This window comes from Phocoena phocoena, chromosome 15, assembly GCF_963924675.1.
Source record: "Phocoena phocoena chromosome 15, mPhoPho1.1, whole genome shotgun sequence".
Lineage (NCBI taxonomy): Eukaryota > Metazoa > Chordata > Mammalia > Artiodactyla > Phocoenidae > Phocoena > Phocoena phocoena.
In genome coordinates this window covers 58,482,646-58,503,383 of record NC_089233.1, presented here as the reverse complement: position 1 = coordinate 58,503,383, position 20,738 = coordinate 58,482,646, and the positions used below count along the sequence as shown (strand labels likewise).

General features: G+C 41.4%; 1 protein-coding gene across 8 annotated transcripts in view; it reads left to right on the top strand.

The window, feature by feature from the left end:
• Window positions 1–20,738, top strand: part of PTPRA (protein tyrosine phosphatase receptor type A) — a 182,655-nt gene that overhangs the window by 113,370 nt on the left and 48,547 nt on the right. For 5 of the 8 annotated variants that reach the window (XM_065892204.1, XM_065892210.1, XM_065892209.1 and 2 more), the window contains one exon: window positions 20,540–20,624. In XM_065892204.1, the coding sequence (XP_065748276.1) occupies window positions 20,540–20,624 (85 nt within the window). Of the gene's footprint in view, window positions 1–6,725; window positions 6,753–20,539; window positions 20,625–20,738 lie in introns of all 8 variants that reach the window. The other 3 variants (XM_065892202.1, XM_065892207.1, XM_065892206.1) reach the window with 1 other exon arrangement.

The window sequence follows — 20,738 nt, the reverse complement described above, 5'->3', positions numbered from 1 at the left end:
AGTGGTTAAGACTCTGCACTTCCAATGCAGGGGGCCCAGGTTTGATCCCTGGTCAGGGAACTGAGATCCTGCGTGCCGTGTGGCCAAAAAAAAAAAAAGGAGGTAAGAAGAGAGATTCTGGAGGTTATCCTGCTTTGCATGGGATCCTGGTTAGACTGGGGAGACTTAATCATGTTTAATGGTAGAGAAGAAGATTGAAAATATAAGAGAAAGAGGAGAGCTAATTGATGATGTGAGAGACTGAAGATGAAAGGATAGTGAAACTGAGTAATAGTATTAGCCTTAAAAAGGAAGGGATCCATGGAGACCATGGGAAGGAGAAGGGTTCTGGGTGTCTATAACAATTAGATAAGAGTAGAAGGCCTGTGGCCAGGAGTAGAGTTAGGAAGAGGAATTCAGGGAAACAGTTAAGTTACACTGTCAGTTTGTTCAGGGCCTCAGCCCAGCCCACTTCTCTTCTTGAATCAATCACTGGTTGAAGTGGAAGTGGCTTTGAAGATAGAACCAGAGACCTAAACCTGAGACCAGGTGGGGTAGGGCAAATTTCCGAGGACTGGAGGGGGTCCCTCTAAGGGCTTCTGTGAGTAGTAAAGGAAATAATTGTTCCCCAACAGCTATATAATTGTCATTCCTTTTCTAGCAAAAATCACTGTTACTCTTTGGTCTTATCCCCTTGGCTCATATTTTTTCCTTGTTAGAAGGTCAGTGCCCCATGGAATCACATATGGCTCCTGGGGGGCATATTTACTGAATTGAATCTCATTTGCTGATGACATCTTTTAGCTAGACCTTACAACTCAGACCCTGCACCTGCCAGCTTTAATCCCATATGTTCTACTATAAAGGTTATGCAGCATTTGCAGTTAAGAGCACAATCTGCTGAGCCACACTACTTGATTTTGAATCCTAACTCTGCCATACCCTAGCTGTGTGAGAATAGGCAAGTCTATTTAACCACTTTACCTCAGTTTCTTCATCAGTATATAAGAATGAATGATGATGATAGTACTTACTTCATAAAGGAGCTGTTAGGATTAAACAAGTTAATATGGGTAAAATATTTATAATGGGGCCTACATATGGTAAGCACTAATTTTAAGTGTTAGGCATTGTACTACGAGTTTTATAGAAGTAATTCCTGTGAAGTATCCTATGGATCCTATTAAGTAGGTTCTATTTTATGTTTTATAGGTGAAGGAGTTTTACAGTGTTTTTCAAAGCACAGGTCATGACCGATTCTTGAAATCAGTTTAGTGAGCCACCACAAATTTGTGTGTGTGTGGATGGTCCTCTTCCATTTTTATTCTTTTCATGTTATATATATTATTTTGTAAAACTTTTGTTTCAGTTATACACAAACACATACTGAGTAATGGTGTAAAAATTTATTTCTTTCTGTAAATTATGGCCATTGCTTAGAGAGGAAAAGCAAAATAACTTATACAAGCTGAAGTAGTAAATGGAAAAGGTGAGACTGTCACTGACTGTCTTCACGGCCTATGTTCTTCTGTACTGTCTTTCATTTAACAATTCTGTGAGATGACCAGGAGTAATTATCTCTTTTTAGTAGTTGCTTGACATAAGACCTTAGATCTGCCTTAGATCTGAAGGCTGTCAAGTAGCAAGTAAGACCTATTTCTCACTTCTGTGGTCTCTCCACGTTGCTGTTAGGGAACCGAGTTTTCTGTAATCTGCTGTAGGTCCAAATTATGCTGTAGCTGAGAAACCAGTTACTATACAGTTAACACATTTCATGTCTCAGAGGAGGCTGAGACTGCCTTTCACTGGTGGCTCTTATTCAAGATCAGTAGAAGGAAAACTTTATGGTACATCAGGTGTTACAGCCTGAAACCCCACATCTGCCGTGTCACTACCATTTTATAAATCCTCCCATAATTGTTACATCATAATTTTGGTAAAATCAGCATTTGATGTTTTATATTACTATGACTATATAATACTATTCCATGCTGAGCTGTGATGTGATTATTTTTTCTTTCTTGTACAACTTTTTTCTGGATTTCATAATTACCTTTTTTTTTTTTTTGCTATTGGAAGCCGCTTCTTCCCAAACTTTCCATAGGCTTGTAATACGGTTAGTTTTCCACAAAGTCAGACCTATTAGATAATCTGTTTATTTCTTTTTTTCCTAGAGATCATCCTCCTGAGTCCTCCATTGTCATTGTCTCATTGAAGCCTAGGTTTTTTCTGATCACTAGGGCTGCTACTCAAGTGTCAGCCTGGGATTTCCCTTCTCTATCATTCTGGGAATTTCCTTTGCTGCTTCCTGGCTTCCATATTGTCTTCTTTCATGGATTACCCCATTGATTGATAGAATGTATCCTCCAGTAGCTTCCTGAGAAAGGGGTCCATGGGAGGTAAATTGCATGAGGAATTACATGTCTAAAAATATCTTTAGGGGTGTGTATAGAATTTGAGGACGTATTTTTTTTCCCTGGAATTTTTAAAGCATTGTCCTAACTGACTTCTAATTCCCAGGCTTGGAGAATTTTACTGCTATCCTGATTCCTAATTGTTTGTGTGTCTTTAAAGATCTTCTCTTCATCATTGGTGCCCTGAAATTTCATAGTAATGGGTCTTGATGTGGGTCTTTTTCTTTCATTAATTATTTTGGGATAGGAGCTTTGGAGCTTTCATCCTTCAGTTCTGGAAATTTTTCTTGTATTTGTTCAAAAATGTTCTTCCCTCTTCCATTTTCTCTGTTCTGTTTGTCTAAAATCATTATTATTTGGATGTTGGACATATCCTGAATTAATTCTTTAATCTTAATTTTTCTTTTCTATTGACCTTTGCTTTGAGTTTTTTTTTCACTTTTCTAAAATAGCAAGTGTGTGTGTGTGTTTGTGTGTGTATATATATATATATATACACACACACACATATACATACACACACATATACATACCTTTTTTCTTCCATTTGTAACACAGATAATAAATGTACTGTGTACATTTCTACACATTACTTTTTTCAGTTAGCCTATCATACTTTTTCTATATTATAGTAAGGGGCTACCTCATTGTATGGCTTTACCTTGATGTATTTATCCAGTCTGCCCTATCAGCCAATGTTAAGGTTGGGGTTTTTTTTCAATTAATTAATCTATTTATTTATTTTGGGCTGCATTGGGTCTTCGTTGCTGCATGCGGGCTTTCTTTAGTTGCTGTGAGCAGGGGCTACTCTTCATTGTGCTGCAAGGGCTTCTCATTGCGGGGGTTTCTCTTGTTGCAGAGCATGGGCTGTAGGCGCACGGGCTTTAGTAGTTGTGGATCGTGGGCTTTAGGGCGCAGGCTCAGTAGTTGTGGCGCATGGGCTTAGTTGCTCCGTGGCATGGGGGGATCTTCCTGGACGAGGGATCGAACCCGTGTCCCCTGCATTGGCAGGTGGATTCTTAACCACTGTGCCACCAGGGAAGTCCCCCCACTGTTTTAATAACTGTAACTTTATAAAATACTTAATGTTTGATAAGATGAGTTATCCCTTGTTAATCTTATTTTTCAGAATTTTGCTAGCATTTCTTGATTGTTTTTCTCCATAAGTGTTATAATCAACTTGTATAGCTGGAAAAAAGTTTTTATAGATCATGTTAAGTTTATAGATTAACAGGGACAATTGATATTTTTAATTCTTCCTATCCAAGAATGCTGCATATTCCATTGGCTGAAGTCTTTTATTTTGTATTTCTTGGAAGTGTTTTAAAATTTTCACCGCTCGTGTTGCACGTGCTTTGTTCAGCTTATTTCTACATATTTCAAAGGTTTTTCTTTTTGTTTTGTTTTTTGTTAGTATGGGTGGAATATGTTATCTTCTAACTGGTTGCTGTTGGGGCTATGGAACCTATTTTTTAAAATTGAGATACAATTGACATATAATATTGTTTTAGTTTTAGCTGTATAACATAAGGCCATTGATTTTTGTACATACAATATATTTTATACTGATCATCTTAATTAATTTCCTTTGTGTTTGACATAATTTTCTTCAGTTATCATAAGTTTTCAAATCATCTCATCTGCAAATGTCTCTTTTTATTATTTTTTATTTATTATTATTATTTTTTCTTTTGCGGTACACGGGCCTCTCACTATTGTGGCCTCGCCCGCCGCGGAGCACAGGCTCCGGATGCACAGGCTCAGTGGCCATGGCTCACAGGCCCAGCCGCTCCGCGGCATGTGGGATCTTCCTGGACCGGGGCACGAACCCACGTCCCCTGCATTGGCAGGCGGACTCTCAACCACTGCGCCACTAAGGAAGCCTGAAATATCTCTTTTTAAATTTCCAAATATTTAGATTTCTTTCTTTCTGTTTAAATGAATTGGTGAATACCTCTAGAACAAAGTTAGGAAATAATAGTAAAAGTAGATAGCCTTGTTTTGTACTTGATTCTAAGGAGGATGATCTCAGTCGTTTTTCATTAAACATGGTGTTGACTCTTGTGTTGAGATAAACATATTTATCATGTTCAGGATTTATTGACTCATTCCTGTTTTAAAGAGTATTTATGTCAAGAAGCGGTGTTAAATTTTGCCAGTTGCCAGCTGAGCATCATTGAACAAGATCTGTATGGGTTTTTTTCTTTTTTTTATCATATGCTTCAGTGCATCATATTAATTGATTTTCTAATTTTGAACTATTTACATTCCAGCAAAAATAGCTCCACTTGGTCTTGTATTTTTCTTGAATAACTGTTGCAATTTATTTGATATTATTTTATTTCAAAATTTTTCATTGATATTTCTAAGTTATTTCTTTTTTTGTTAAAGATTTAATTTTTTATTTATTTTTGGCTGCATTGGGTCTTTGTTGCTGCACGTGGGCTTTCTCTAGTTATGGAGAGCAGGGGCTACTCTTCGTTGCGGTGCACGGGCTTCTCCTCGTGGTGGCTTCTCTTGATGCCGAGCACAGGCTCTAGGTGTGCGAGCTTCAGTAGTTGTGGCATGTGGGCTATAGAGCGCAGGCTCAGTAGTTGTGGCGCGCGGGCTTAGTTGCTCCACGTCATGCGGGATCTTCCCGAACCAGGGATCGAACCCGTGTCCCCTGCATTGGCAGGTGGATTCTTATGCACTGTACCACCAGGGAAGTCCCTGTAAGTTATTTCTAAATGAGATTGGTATATGTGTTTCCTTTGTATGTATGCTATTTTTGATAAGTTTTGTTTGTCAGTGTTTTGTTTTGCTTCATAGAAAGAATTGAAGTTTACCTAGAAAATTTTGCATTTCATTTAGATTTTCAAAATTATTCAAATAGATTTGAGGAAAAGTCATCCCTTAGGGTTAATTTCTTACATAGCTCTGACTATTTCTTATTTTATATATTTAAGTCCTTTTTCCTGTTTAGGTTGACTAACCATTTATCTATTTCATGGTTTGTTGCTTTTTTCTTCTAAAGAACCTGCTATTGTATATTTTTTAGTTCTGTCATTTTTGTTTTTTATTTCATTAATTTCTTCTTTCTTATTTTTTCTGCTTTTCTTAGATTTATTTTGTGCTTTTTCTATCTTCCTGGATTGAATGCTTCATTTGTTTATTTTTATTCTTAATTAATATGTATTTAATGCTATGAATTTTTTATAAGCACAGCTTTAGGCATATCCTGTAAGTGTTCCTGTAGGTAGTTATATTAGTTAGGGAGTGGTCTAAGCTACTCTGACAAAGATATACCGAAATTCATTGACCACTTAAGTCACTTAAGACACAGATGTGTCTTTCTCTCCCCTTTCACATTCCAGAAGTAGACAGGGGGGCTTTACCTCATCAGAGACCAAATTCCTTTTTTCTTGTGCCTCTGGCATCCTGACAGTTGCCCTCATCTGCTTGGTCAAGAGATGGCTCTCATCACTGGGTTCTGGTTCCAGCCCCTGGGAAGGAGCAACAGAGGAAATAGTTACAAACAATTTCTTTTCCAAAGGGTGTGACCCAGAAGTTACTCTCATTGGTTTTGTTCACATCCCATTGACTGGAATTCTTCATATGATTACACCTAGAGTCTCAGAAATGTAGTCTCTAAATGGACAGGTTTGTGCTCAGCTAAAAGTGGGGGATATTCTGTACTAAAGGCAAGAAGAGGAAGAGACTGATATTGGGGGAGTGTCAGTAGATTCTGCCACAAGTGTGATGTGTTATTTGTTTAGGCATTTTGCAGTTCGGTTTTGATTTTAATTTTCAAGTGTTTTCTTACTTTGTTAGTTTCTAGTTTTATTGCATCATGATAAAAGAATATTGTCTGTACTATTTCTACTACGAGGAATTTATAGGGGCTTGTGGATATTTCATAAGCGTTTGAAAAGGTTTTCTCTGTTAGTATACAGAGTTTGGTCTATGCCATTTAGATTTTATTATCTATTATCATTTAAGGTCTTTTATATTTTTAACTAAATTTTGTCCTGTTGCATTTTAATGGCTTAAAAAGACATAAAGACCTCAAGTACTATTGTGTTTATATTTCTCTTGGCATTCTTGTATTTTTTATGAATGTTGACGCTGCATTGTTTTTGTACTCAGGGAGGACAAACCATCGATAAAAGTTTAGTGAATCTGGGCAGTCTTATTTCCCAGTTGTTGGAGGGTGCCTCATTGTAGCTCCAGCATATACAAAGGGAAAAGTATCCATATTTCTAGAGCTTATTTTGTTTTACATTAGATTGAATAATAATGTTTGTTTTTAATCTGAGTGAATGTTTCTATTTTTTTTTACTTATTACACAGGTAATTCTGACTCCAAGGACAGAAGAGGTGAGCCATTCACCTTATGTTTCTTGTCCTTTTTACAGTGTACAATATTTGTTGCATTTCCTCTGCTCAGTCTGTGTTAACCTTGTGCATCTCTGACTGTTACTTGTTTCTTTTTCCTTAAGTTGTTTCCATATTAACCTCATGGAGAAGAGTAACAAATAAGTATTCATTACGTTTTTAAATGTAGATGTTGTTTTTTCCCCTAGTCTATAAAATGTTGACCTCTTTTCACTTTATATGGATTTTATGGATTTTCAGCCCTCTGGTGTAACGTCCCTATGACTGGAGATATTATGTCAGTGGTCTAAGCAGGACTGCAGAATTCCTGTTCACCAGAGAATAGAATACATGGGTACTCTTGTAGAAGTGGCATATTTCTCTTAGGACAACAGTAAGGCTACCATCAAAGAGCGTAAGATAGATTATCCAATGGTCTTAGAAATGATCATTGCATTTGAATTTGAAAAATGTTAATCTGTGAGGCAGTTTTTCTCATCTTGATTTCCTATTTTATCAAATCAGGCTTGTGTTTTGTTTTGTTTTTTTCTGATTCCATTATTTAACCATGCACAATTTTTCCTGCATAAGTAATGGAACACTTGAAGGTTTATGAAGTCCCATTAAGTAGGGAGCATTTGAATCAGAAAAGTACATACTCTGTACAGCAACTATAATTTAAGAAAGGAAAGAAAAGTAGATACTCTAACCCAAAGTGTTGCCCATCTGCCACTGTGTTTGGTGAGGAACAGTGAGGTGTTATCACACTGTGTACAGATTTCCCTTGATTTTCCAGCTCTCGCTTTCTTAAACTCAGGAACTGGATTTGATTAATGTAGTGCCCTTGCTATTCACTGTCACTTACCAGATTCTCACTATCAAATGTAGAACCTAATAGATTTATGTTGCAATAGGTACTTATATTTGCTCCCTAAAACGGCTCTTTTAACCAATCTTATAATAAAATCAGAAGTCAAAGTGGTAGGCTTCAAAATTAAACATAAGATCTCTGATTCCTTCCTCTACTTAGTGTGTATTTTCTTACTCTTCAGCCTTTTTCTTGCCCCAGATATTATCCCTATTTTACCTAGCTGACTAATATAGATGTGAGTAGTTTCAGTATTATGATTAAAAAGAAATAATTACCTTAATTATCTAGATTATTGCTAATTGTGACATACTAATATAATAAATCTTTTTAAGTTTAAAAAATAATTTTGTATAATTGCCTTTGACCAAACAGGAAAATGAAGAGGCATACATAGTCTCAGCCCCATATGTTATGATGATTTTACCAGAGCAAATCCTTAGAAGTATTGCTATAAATTTTGATATCACATTCTAATTTTAAAGCCAAGTGCTTTTTGAGAAATGAGGCTATTGTTTTGAAACATATGCATTATAATGGGTTTGCTAAGCAAATGATGTCTTATGCAGATGATTAAGAGTTATAAATTTTTATGCATTGGCCTTTGATATGCTTCTTTTTTTTTTTTGCGGTATACGGGCAAAAAAGGCCACTGTTGTGGCCTCTCCCGTTGTGGAACACAGGCTCCGGATGCTCAGGCTCAGTGGCCATGGCTCACGGGCCCCGCTGGTCCGCGGCATGTGGGATCTTCCCGGACCGGGTCACGAACCCGTGTCCCCTGCATCGGCAGGCGGACTCTCAACCACTGCGCCACCAAGGAAGGCCCTTTGGTATGCTTTTGAACAGCAATAGCTGGTGTTTTAATTGCCAGCACATATAAGCATAAAAAAGAGAGGACGGGAGGCAAGCAACTTTGCTTCTTTTCTTTCAAAGTTGAAGAAACTAGTTATTTTCTCATGTGTATTATTTTTTAAATGTATTCCAAATTATTTTGGTAGAGCCAGCCTTTTCCCAATTTTGAAAAATATAAATCATATAAGATTTACCATTTTAACCGCACAGTTCACTGGCATTAAGTACATTTACATTGTTGTGCAATCATCACCACCATCTGTCTCCAGAATTTTTTATTTTATTTTTTTAATATCATCCCAGACTAAAACTCTGTAACCCATTAAACAATAACTCCTCATTTCTCCTTCCCCCAGCCCCTGGTAACCACTAATCTACTTTCTGTCTCTGTAAATTTGTCTGTTCTGTGTACCTCATTTAAATGGAGTCATACAGTATTTGTTCTTTTGTAACCAGATTTTCTTTTAAAACATTTTCACTGGTGTTTAATTTGGATGATTTGTGTACTATATAGTAATGTATTAAATCCAGTTCTGGCATTATCTACCAAGTACCTCTTCACCATGAAGTCAGTGGTCATGAGTATACTTTCCAGTTGTTATTTAGTCTTTGCTAGTTTTAAATCTCGGTTTCATTAGTTTTGTTCTAGGGGAAACAGACTCTGAGATAAAGATTCTCATACAGCCCCTGTGAGACAGTGATGGCAGTAGTATTGGGTAGAGGGAGGAAATGAGATACCATGGGGTCAGAGCAAAAGCATTAGTATATGTGGTTAAAACATGGGCTCTGGGGCTTCCTTGGTGGTGCAGTGGTTGAGGGTCCGCCTGCCGATGCAGGGGACACGGGTTCGTGCCCCGGTCTGGGAGGATCCAGCGTGCCGCAGAGCGGCTGGGCCCGTGGGCCGTGGCCACTGAGCCTGTGCGTCAGGAGCCTGTGCTCCGCAACAGGAGAGGCCACAGCAGTGAGAGGCCCGCGTACCACAAAAGAAAAAACAAAAAAAAAAAACAAAAACATGGGCTCTGGAGCTAGACCGCCTGAGTTTGTGTGTTGACTCTCTACCACTTAACCAGCAGGGTGGGGTAGGTATTTAACTCCTGTGCCTCCTTTTGCCATTGGCAAAATAGGATGGGAACAGAATTTCCTTCATAGGGTTGTTGTGAGGAATGAACTAACGTTGAACTAGTGCTTGGCCTACTGCTGGGTCAGCATATAGCAGTTGCTCAGCAACTCTTACCACCACCACCACTCTGTTACTATTACTGTTAATTAGATGGGAGCCTAAGGGGATCAGGAATCTCAGCCAGCCAGTCAGAATTTGTGGAAACAAGGGTGCACTCCAAGGCAGGGTCACACTGCAGTTTACTACCACAACTGTAGACATTAGTTTATCCTCTGCCCTGTACCTTTCAAACAAAGTTCTGCATAAACCTGTCTCATCTTACTTTTTATTTTAATAGTTTTTTAACTTAGGGTTTTCACATGAAGACTTTATAACTGATATTTGTTAAATAGCAAGAATACAGGATAAAACTAGTCTAACCATACTTTACATTGTTTTAGATGTAATCATTTCTATAACTGGGTTTTTTCAAAAAATCTGGACTAGTACCCTGTTAGTATTTGTGAAAGAGTCCTTGAGCTACAGAGTTCTAGAACCAGGCAGGGTAAACATTCTGTTGCACCCCAGAGGCTCCTTAAAGTTTCTCAGCTCTCAAATCAGATCACCTGCTCCCCCTGGGTTTCTCTTTCAGTACTTTGCTAGAGTTGAAGTCTAGAAGGGAGTTGGCATTCTTGTTAGAGAGGTATTTTGGGGGCTTCCTTTATGGCACAGTGGTTAAGAATCCTCCTGCCAATGCAGGGGACACAGGTTCAAGCCCTGGTCCAGGAAGATCCCACATGCCACGTAGCAGCTAAGCCCGTGCACCACATCTAGTGAGCCTGCGCTCTAGAACCCGCAAGCCACGACTGCTGAGCCCGCGTGCTGCAACTACTGAAGCCCGCGTGCCTAGAGCCTGTGCTTTTCAACAAGAGAAGCCACCGCAATGAGAAGCCCATGTACCACAACGAAGAGTAGCCCCGGCTCATCGCAACTAGAGAAAGCCTGTGTGCAGCAGCGAAGACCCAACACAGCCAAAACATAAAAATAAATAATTTTTTTAAAAAAATAGGTATTTGGGGATTATCACAGCAAGTGACATTATTAAGTGAACTCCATTTATAATGGCTTTCCCTAAGCACCTTTAATAATATATTCATTCAGCACCTATGAGGTGCTGAGGATTCTAGAAAGAAAAAAAAAAGTTCCCTGTCTGATGGAAGAAACGTGTGAACACCAAGAATCAGAGCCCACTCAACTACATGCTATTGGATATATACCATACAAAGTGCTATGTGGGGAGCTTAAAAGGCTCACTATACCTGGGGAGTGGGAAGGAGGCATGAAGGTGAGTTTTGGGCAGTTTAATATAGTAACTGAGGGGGTTTCCCTGGTGGTGCAGTGGTTGAGAGTCCGCCTGCTGATGCAGGGGACACGGGTTCGTGCCCCAGTCCGGGAAGATCCCACATGCCGCAGAGTGGCTGTGCCCGTGAGCCATGGCCGCTGAGCCTGCGTGTCTGGAGCCTGTGCTCCGCAATGGGAGAGGCCACAACAGTGAGAGGCCTGCGTACCGCAAAAAAAAAAAAAAATATATATATATATATAAGGAAAATGAGGATGCACGAGACAGGGTAAAAGCAAGGACACGTGAAAGAGCCAGTCATGTGTTTGAGGAGCTGTGCATGGTTGACATGCATGAAGTGGGAAGTGGTCAGAGGTAGCCTCAGCAGCAGTGCATTGAGCTCAGGGTGTCTCCTGGTGATGTTAAGGAAGGAAGTGACATGGTCAGATATTTGTTTTAGAAAGATAACTCCAGAGGCCCTAGGGAAGATGGATGGGCAATAGAAATTAAGGTTTCCAAATGGTAATTTGGCCCAAGACAACAGTGATTGGGTTTATCCCAGATGTTTGGGCACTTGAGGCAACTTTTGATGACTTTTGCTGTTTTTAGAGCACTTAACAACCTATAAGAAGCACTTAAAACAACTTTGCCTTTGAGTGTTGATAAATATTTCTACCAAAAAGTGTGAAGATGACAAAAAAAATGGGCCTTAGGAAGTGAGGCTAGAGGAGTATGGCTTTTATTTCACTGATTTTTTTTTTTTTTTTTTTTTTTGGCTGCACTGGGTCTTCATTGCTATGCGCGGGCTTTCTCTAGTTGCGACAAGCAGCTGTTGCGGTGTGCGGGCTTCTCATTGCGGTGGCTTCTCTTGTTGCAGAGCATGGGCTCTAGGTGCACGGGCTTCAGTAGTTGCAGCACACGGGCTCAGTAGTTGCGGCACACAGGCCCTAGAGCATGCGGGCTTCAGTAGTTGCGGCGCATGGGCTCAGTAGTTGCAGTGTGTGGGCTCTAGGGCACGTGAGCTTTAGTAGTTGTGGTGCATGGGCTTAGTTGCTCCATGGCATGTGGGATCTTCCTGGACCAGGGATGGAACCCGTGTCCCCTGCATTGGCAGGCGGATTCTTTTTTTTTTTTTTTGCAGTACACGGGCCTCTCACTGTTGTGGCCTCTCCCATTGTGGAGCACAGGCTCCGGGCGCGCAGGCTCAGCGGCCATGGCTCACAGGCCTAGCCCGGACCAGGGCATGAACCCATGTCCCCTGCATCGGCAGGCGGACTCTCAACCACTGCACCACCAGGGAAGCCCCAGCAGGCGGATTCTTAACCACTGTGCCACCAGGGAAATCCCTTCACTGAGTATTTTTGCGGTTGACCAAGGTGTGTCTTAAGTCCTTGAGTGATTCACCTGTCTACATGTGAGCCCTTAAAATAACATGACCCTTTGTTTTCTTGGAAAGGGGATATAAGCAAATAGACAACTCTTGTCCCAGAACACCATTTTAGTATTTTTAAAATGCTGTCCTCTGGTCTGAGTCTAGGGAGTGAACTTCTGGTAGAATGGGTGGTTGGGGAGTGGGACGTAGGGGTGGGAGTGGCAGGGAATGGACCACTGTTCCTGCCTTGCCTGCATCATGCAAGGCCACATCTCCAGAGGGCCCAGATCAGGACAGGGCTAAGCACAATGATATGATGAGTCCGTCCGGTTTGGGAGGAGCGCTAGGAAGGTGGCTGGATTCTGAGCCTGTCTCCAACTCTGAGATTTGACACAGGGAGCTGTAAATTCTCTCCTACTTTATTAATAGATCTGAGTCTCCTTCCCTCACACAGGCCTGGGAACATCTTTACTATCTGTATTGTCTTTAACTGTATTAAGAACATGGGTGTAATTCAGATTCAAGAGGTAAAATCTGACTTTTATGATAGAGGACTCTTCTGGCCTGAAAGCTTGGGAGAGTTAAAATGTTTTTCCAGCCAACCAACCAACCAACCAACTCATAGAGAAAGAGATCAGATTTATGGTCACCAGAGGCAGCGGGTAGCAGTAGGGGGAATTGGATAAAGGCAGTCAGAAGATACAAACCTCCAGTTATAAGATAAATAAGTACTAGGGATGTAATGAACAACATGATAAACATAATTAACACTGCTGTTAAATACGAAAAGTTGTTAAGAGTAAATCCTAAGAGTTATCATCACAAGAGAAAAAATTTTTCTGTTTAATTTTGTATGTGTATCAGATCACGGATGTTCACTAAACTTATTTTGATAATCATTTCATGATGTATGTAAGTCAGATATACCTATATACCTTAAACTTTCTGTTTCTGTGATTTTCACTGCTCTGGGTACCTCATATAAATGGAATCATACAGTGTTTGTCTTTTTGTGACTGGCTTATTCACTTAGTATAATGTCTACAAGGTTCATCCTTATATTGTAGCATATGTTTCCTTCCTTTTTAAGACTAAAAATATTTCATTGTACACGTATACCACATTTTGCTTATCCATTCATCTGTCAAAGGACATTTGGTTGCTTCTGCATTTTAGCTATTGTGACTAAACCCATGTTTAGTTATGAAAATGGATATTCTTTTGGGCATATACCCAGAAGTGGAATTGCTGGATCATATGATAATTCTATTTTTAATGTTTTGTGGAACCGTCATACTGTTTTCCACAGCAGCTACACCATTTTACATTTCCACCAACAGTACACAGGGTTCCAATTTCTCCACATCCTGGCCAACACCTGTTATTTTCTGGGACTTTTTTTTTCCTGATAGGTATGAGATTGCTCCTCATTTTATAGTGGCTTTTTTTTTTAATCGATGCAGGGTCCTCTTGCATAAATTGCTGTATATTTTTAAAGATTTATTCTATTTCTTATACTGCCTCTGCTGTCGTTGGTATTTGTGAAGTCTCCTGTAGGGCTCTGGTTGAGCTTTGCTCTGGAGCACTGAGTTTATTGGAATGTACTCACAGTAGGTGTCCCTTCAGGAAGACAAACAGGAACATATCCTAAACTAGGGGTTCAGTCATTGTTTAGGAAGTTGGACACAGTTATCCTCTAGGCGGAACTGCCTTTCTTTTCCCCTCCTTCATGTCTTGTGGCCTAGAATTACCTCAGGTACCACTCTTGTTCTTCCTCTGTCTTTAGGGCCCACCCAGGAAACCCTCTGTGGACCTAGTGTGGCAGTCATGAGCATCCTCTCTGGATGCCAGTTTTAACCAAAGCAAAACAAGCACTTATGAGACTATCAGGAATACTTAAACAGTAACTGAATATTAGATTATATCAAGGAATTAGTGTTGCTTTTTGGGGGTGGGGCAGCTGTTGGGTCTTTGTTGCTGCACAGCGGCTTTCTCTAGTTGCCGGTAGCAGGGGCTACAGTGTTGCTTTTTAAATAGGGTAAAGGTATTGTGATTATGTTAAGAATCCTTATCTCTTAGTGCCACATGCTGAAGTAAATACAGTTAAAATGATACGTCTCAGATTTGCCTTAATGTAATCCAGTGGTTCTCAGCTCAGGGTGATTTCCCCCCCAAGAAGACATTTGGCAACATCTGAAGGTGATTTTGGTCATCACAATTAAGGGTTTGCTACTGGCATCTAGTAGCTAGAGACCAGAGATGATGTTAAACATCCTACAGTGCACACGAGAGCCCCCCACAGCAGAGAATTATCTATCCCAAAATGTTATTAGTGTGTGGCTGAGAAACCCAACCCTGGTATAGATGAAAAAACTGGCATCTGGTAATATTGTCAAAGTGAATTGGTCAGTGCATAGGGATTTACTGTAGTGTTCTTTTACTCCTGTGTAAGTTTGAAAGTTTTCCATAATAACAAGTTAAAAAATGTATATGCAGCCTATATATTTTTATATATATTTTTTAGTAAAGAAGCCATCAGCACACCCCCACTCTGTACAGAGTGCTGTTTTTCAAACTGAGCCCAGATGAGACACCACAGCTTGTTGCTCATCCTGTGGGTGTACAGACTGCGTTGGCAAGCCTTTGGTTAAATACCCTACTACCCCAAGACCTACTTTCATCCCCAGTCCTGGTTTGACGCTGAACTTGAGGTGTTTCTAGGCTCAGATTGATGGAACTAGTACTTACCTTTTAACTTGGAGGCTCTTCAGCTGTGATTGATCTCTTCAGCAGTCCAATCCCATCTGCTTTGTTGTCCACAAATCCCTCAAAGTTTCTGGTCTGCTGATGCCACTCTTTGCTGCCTTCCAGATGTGCTTTTTTTTTTTTAAGATTTTTTTCTTTTTTAAAAAATTTATTTATTTTTGGCTACATTGGGTCTCCATTGCTGCATGAGGGCTTTCTCTAGTTGCAGCAAGCAGGGGCTACTCTTCATTGTGGTGCGGTGGCTTCTCTTGTTGTGGAGCATGGGCTCTAGGTGCACGGGCTTCAATAGCTGTGGCACATGGGCTCAGTAGTTGTGGCTCGTGGGCTCTAGAGCGCAGACTCACTAGTTGTGGTGCACAGGCTTAGTTGCTCCACGACATGTAGGATCTTCCCAGACCAGGGCTCAAACCTGTGTCCCCTGCATTGGCAGGCGGATTCTTAACCACTGTGCCACCAGGGAAGCCCCAGATGCAATTTTTATTTCATTCGTATTTTTATGTTTCTTCTATTGTTTCAGTGTCCTTTTGGGAAGAGAAAGAAATAAAATTATGGATTCAGCCCACTGTCTTGAGCCAGATGTCTCTAATTACCTTCTTTTTTTTTTCTTCGGTACACAGGCCTCTCACTGCTGTGGCCTCTCCCGTTGTGGAGCACAGGCTCCAGACACATAGGCCCAGCGGCCATGGCTCATGGGCCCAGCCGCTCCGCGGCATGCAGAATCCTCCCAGACCGGGGCACGAACCCGTGTCCCCTGCATCGGCAGGCGGACTCTCAACCACTGCGCCACCAGGGAAGCCCTAATTACCTTCTTTTAATACCTGGTATACAGCCCTCTGTGAGTGGCATTGAACAAAGACATATTTAGTGATAAATCATTAATTATTTTATTCATTCGCTCAGTGTAGTCCATCCAGTATTTGTTTAGTGCCCACTATGTGTGAAATTCTGTGCTAGGTGTTAGGTATATGGTGAGAAGCAAAGTAGGTATATAATCCTTGCCTTTGTGGAATTTATGGTGTAAAGGAAGGACACTCATAATCAGCTATACTCAAATATATAATTATGAAGTGTGAGGGTATTATCAAGAAAAATAACAGAGTGCTCTGTGAGACTAATAAAAAACAATAATAGCTAACACTGACTGTGTACATAATGTGTGCAAGTTACTGTGCCAAGAGCTTTACATGGATGATCTTATTTAATCTTTAGAATAACTGATTTTACAAATAAGGAAACTAAGGCTTACCTAATTTAATGTTAAGTCAGAAAAGACCTCTCTGGTAAAAGTAACACTTGAAATGAGAACTGGATGACTAGGAGTTAGCCAGGCAAAGAACAGAGGGAGGCTATATACAGCAGAAGGAATAACATGTTCAAAGGCCCAAGGAAAGAGTGAACCCAGCATGGAAGGATGCCAGTGGCTGAAGTTCAGTGAGCAAGGAAAGAGTGGGAGGAGATAGAGAAAGCAGGGGCTAAACGGGGGAGGTTGTTATTGGCCAGGGTAAGGATATTAGATTTCATTCTAAAGGCTTGGGAAACCATTGAAAGGTTTTTACATAAGAGGGGAACGTGATCTGATTTGCTTTCTTCAAGATCACTCTCCCTGCTTTCTGGAAAATGGACTGGCAGGGGATAGCAGCTTACCATGATTCAGTTGAGAGAGGACAGAGATTTAGACTAGAGTGATGGCAACAGAATAGAAAAAAGGCAGACAAATTTGAGGTGTTGGTTTTAGTGCTACAACATTACCTGCAGCTGGGTTGGATATAGATGCTAAGCATGGGGAAGAAACTAAGGGGATTTCCACATTTCTTGCTTGAGCAACAGGGTGGATGGGTGGCAGTACTAGCTACTGAATCACCAGTGAGGGAAATTTTTTTAGACCCAGGAAGTTTGCATTGCCTGTGAAATTTAAAGTAGAGGTGACATTATAGTTTCAGAAGAGTTCGAAGAGAGGTCTGACCAAGCAGTGCAGATGTGGGAATTGCTAGCATATCACTTGAGCTTCCAGCCTGATCTGATCAACTAGATAGCATATAGAGAAGAGCGCCAAGAACAGAGCCCTGAGGAAATCAGACATTTAGAGATCTGTGTTAGAAGAGCAACAACTGACAAGGGAAAATAATTTGAAAGAGACAGGACATAGAATCAGAAGAGTGCTTTGTTGTAGAAACCAAGAGAGGAAAGTTCTTCAAAGAGGAGGGAGGGACTTCCCTGGTGGTGCAGTGGTTAAGAATCTGCCTGCCAGTGCAGGGGACATGGGTCCGAGACCTGGTCCAGGAAGATCCCACATGCTGCGGAGCAGCTAAGCCCGTCTGCCACAACTAGTGAGCCTGCGCTCTAGAGCCCGCGAGCCACAACTACTAAGCCCGCCTGCCACAGCTGCTGAAGCCCGTGCACCTAAAGCCCGTGCTTTACAACAAGAGAAGCCACAGCAATGAGAAGCCCATGCACTGCAACGAAGAGTAGCCCCCACTCGCTGCAGCTAGAGAAGGCCTGCGCACACCAGCGAAGACCCAACGCAGCCAAAGATAAAGAAATAAATTTTTTAAAAAGAGAGGAGTGCGTAGTCAGCCAGTTTGAATGCTCATTTTAGTATGAGATCCACATACCAGGGTATGTTTGAAAATTGCCATCAACAAAGAAGCATTGTATAATATCTCCCATCTCTTTAAAAACAAACTTTCTACCCCACTTCTCCCTCCAGCTGCTGCTTTTCTCTGAATCTCTTTACGATAAAAGTCCTCACCTCAAATAAGGAGTCAGTATCTCACTGTCTCTTCTTTCCATCTTTATTTCACTTCATTTGGTCTTTCTCAACAACTGCTTAACTGAAACCACTCTTGAGAAGGTCACCAATAACTGCCCTCTTGTCAAATCCAATTTCACATCTCTGTTTTCATCCTACTGAATCTGTTGATTGAGTATTTGATTGAGTTGACTACTCCCTCCTTCTTGAAAAACTCTCTTCTTGGCTTGCATGACATCACATTCTCCTGGATTACCTCCTACCTCATGACTGCTGCTTATGAGTCAGTTTAACTAGCTGATCTTTTAAAAGAATGTAAATCCATTTATATCTCTCTCCTATTCAAACCCTTCCAGTCACATAGTGTTTCTCATCACATTCAGAACTAAATCCACACTCATTACCATGGCCTGCAAAGCCCTAAGTCTTCTGGCTTCTGCCCACATCTCTAGCCACATCTTGTATGAAAACTGGTCTTTGTGCTATTTCTTGAACCCACCAAATTCCTTAGGGCTCTTATGCTTTGCTGTTCCCTGTGCCTAGAAAGCTCTTTGCACAGATCTTTTTGTGGTTCACTTATTCACATTATTTAGACCACTCTAAGTAATGGCTCAGTATAACCACTTCAAACCTTCCCAAACTACTCTAACATAGCCAACCAATTCCCCCTCCCCAAAACCCATCACTCTCTATCCCTTTACCCTTCTTTTCTTCATATATCTTGCCCCTATCTGAAATTGTTTATGAACAGTTTTCTCCCACTTCCCCCAGAATGTCAGCTGTCTGTCGCTTGTCTGTTTAATCAATTCTCTATTCCCAGTGTCTGGAACAGTGCCTGGCATACAGTTGCTGGTCCATAAATTTTTTTTTTTTTTTTTTTTTGCGGTTCCCAGGCCTCTCACTGTTGTGGCCTCTCCCATTGCGGAGTACAGGCTCCGGACATGTAGGCTCAGCGGCCATGGCTCACGGGCCCAGCCGCTCCGCGGCATGTGGGATCTTCCCAGACTGGGGCACGAACCCGAGTCCCCTGCATAGGCAGGCGGACTCTCAACCACTGCACCACCAAGGAAGCCCCATAAATTTTTTTGTAAATTTATTTATTTTATTTCTTTTTGGCTGCATTGGGTCTCCATTGCTGCGCATGAGCTTTCTCTAGTTGCGGGGTCTGCTCTTGTTGCAGAGCACAGGCTCTAGGCACGCGGGTTTCAGTAGTTGTGGTGCGTGAGCTCAATAGTTGTGGCTCGCGGGCTCTAGAGCACAGGCTCAGTAGTTGTGGCACACGGGCCTAGTCGCTCTGAGGCATGTGGGATCTTCCCGGACCAGAGATCGAACCCATGTCCCCTGTACCAGCAGGCGGATTCTCAACCTCTGTGCCAACAGGAAAGTCCCCATAAATATTTTCTGAATGAATGCTGCTAAGAAGTTGAATTAGATGAGGATGGGATTGTTTCCATTGGATTTGGCAATATACCATTTGTTGGTGTCTTTGATGAGAAATTTAAATGGCTCACTGAAGGTAGGAGTCAGAGCAAAATAGATTAAGAAGTACCCAGAGGTAAGGGGTTGGAGAAAACAACTGTTAAATAAGACAACCATTGTGAGAAGTTAACTGTGAAGAGAGACATGGGGCTGGCTGTTTGTGGTTGGAGGAGGGTAAATGAGGTCAGGAAGACAGGTCTTTGAAGTGACAGTAATAGATGTAATACAGAACATATGTGACAGGATTGACCTTTACATGGGGGGATCTCCTAAAGAGGATGAAAAGTGGTGCTGCTAGGAAAGATGGAAAATGGAGAAGATAGTTACAAATTCAGGCTGGTCGTGTAGTTCGTGATGGGGGCGTGAGAGTGCAGGAAGAGGATGAGGTGGCACCTGGTCAGCTGCCATGAGGTTCAGTGTCAGGTGGAAAGGAAGCCAGGCCCTATGGAATGGAGGGCAGAGTTGCTGTATCTCCAAGCCGATGTCGCTGTAGTTGGGGTCCTGGTAAAAGGTAGCTGTGGAAAGAGGGAGAAAAGAGTACCCAGCGTTTTTTGACACAGTGCTTAAGGATCTAATAATGTGTCCTTGCTTTAATCAGGAACAGTATTCTCTGTGCCAGGAAACCATTTGGATTTATGATAGGAAAATTGTCATTTTTCCTTTCTCTCCCATCTTCCTCTAGATGGAGCACACTGAGCCTGGGAGAAAGTACATTGTTGGCCCTGCACACCCAGCTTGCCATTAGGAATGATGAATACTCTATGAAATATTTGAGTATTTCTTATGTGCTGAGCACTGTTTTTGTTTTAGGCTCTATAGCAATGAAAGAAACAGTCTCTACCTTCAAAGAGCTTTCATTGTAATGCAGGGAGACACAAAATAAACATATGTATGATAAGTCAGAGATGGGGTGGACATGTCACCCTGGGCTCTTACCCTACTGTACCCTCCTCTTCACCCAGTAGCCCTGGGCTGGCAGTGGAAGGTGTCTCTTTCCTCCCTCCTTCCCTCCCTCCCTCCCTCCCTCCCTCCCTCTCTCTCTCTCTCTCTCTCCCTCTCTCTCTCTCTCTCTCTCTCTCTCTCTCTCTCTCTCTCCCCCTCTCCCCCACACCCCTCCTTCTCTCCCTCTCTCCCTCCCCATGCCCAGCCATCTACATAAGCATTTGGAGGAGCCCTTCTTCCTCATTTGGGTGTTTCCCTGAGTAGCCAACTTGAGCCCTCCATTACATACAATGATAATAACATGTTTCGTTCTCTTGATTTCAGATGAGACGCCAATTATTGCAGTGATGGTGGCCCTGTCCTCTCTGCTAGTGATCGTGTTTATTATCATAGTTTTGTACATGTTAAGGTGAGCGTGCTAATGCTTCTGCATTCTCTTGGACTCTGTTTCAATACCCCAGGGTCTCAATAAGCCCACACAGTCCAGAAGACAGTAGGATAAAGACAGTGAATGGGATAGAGG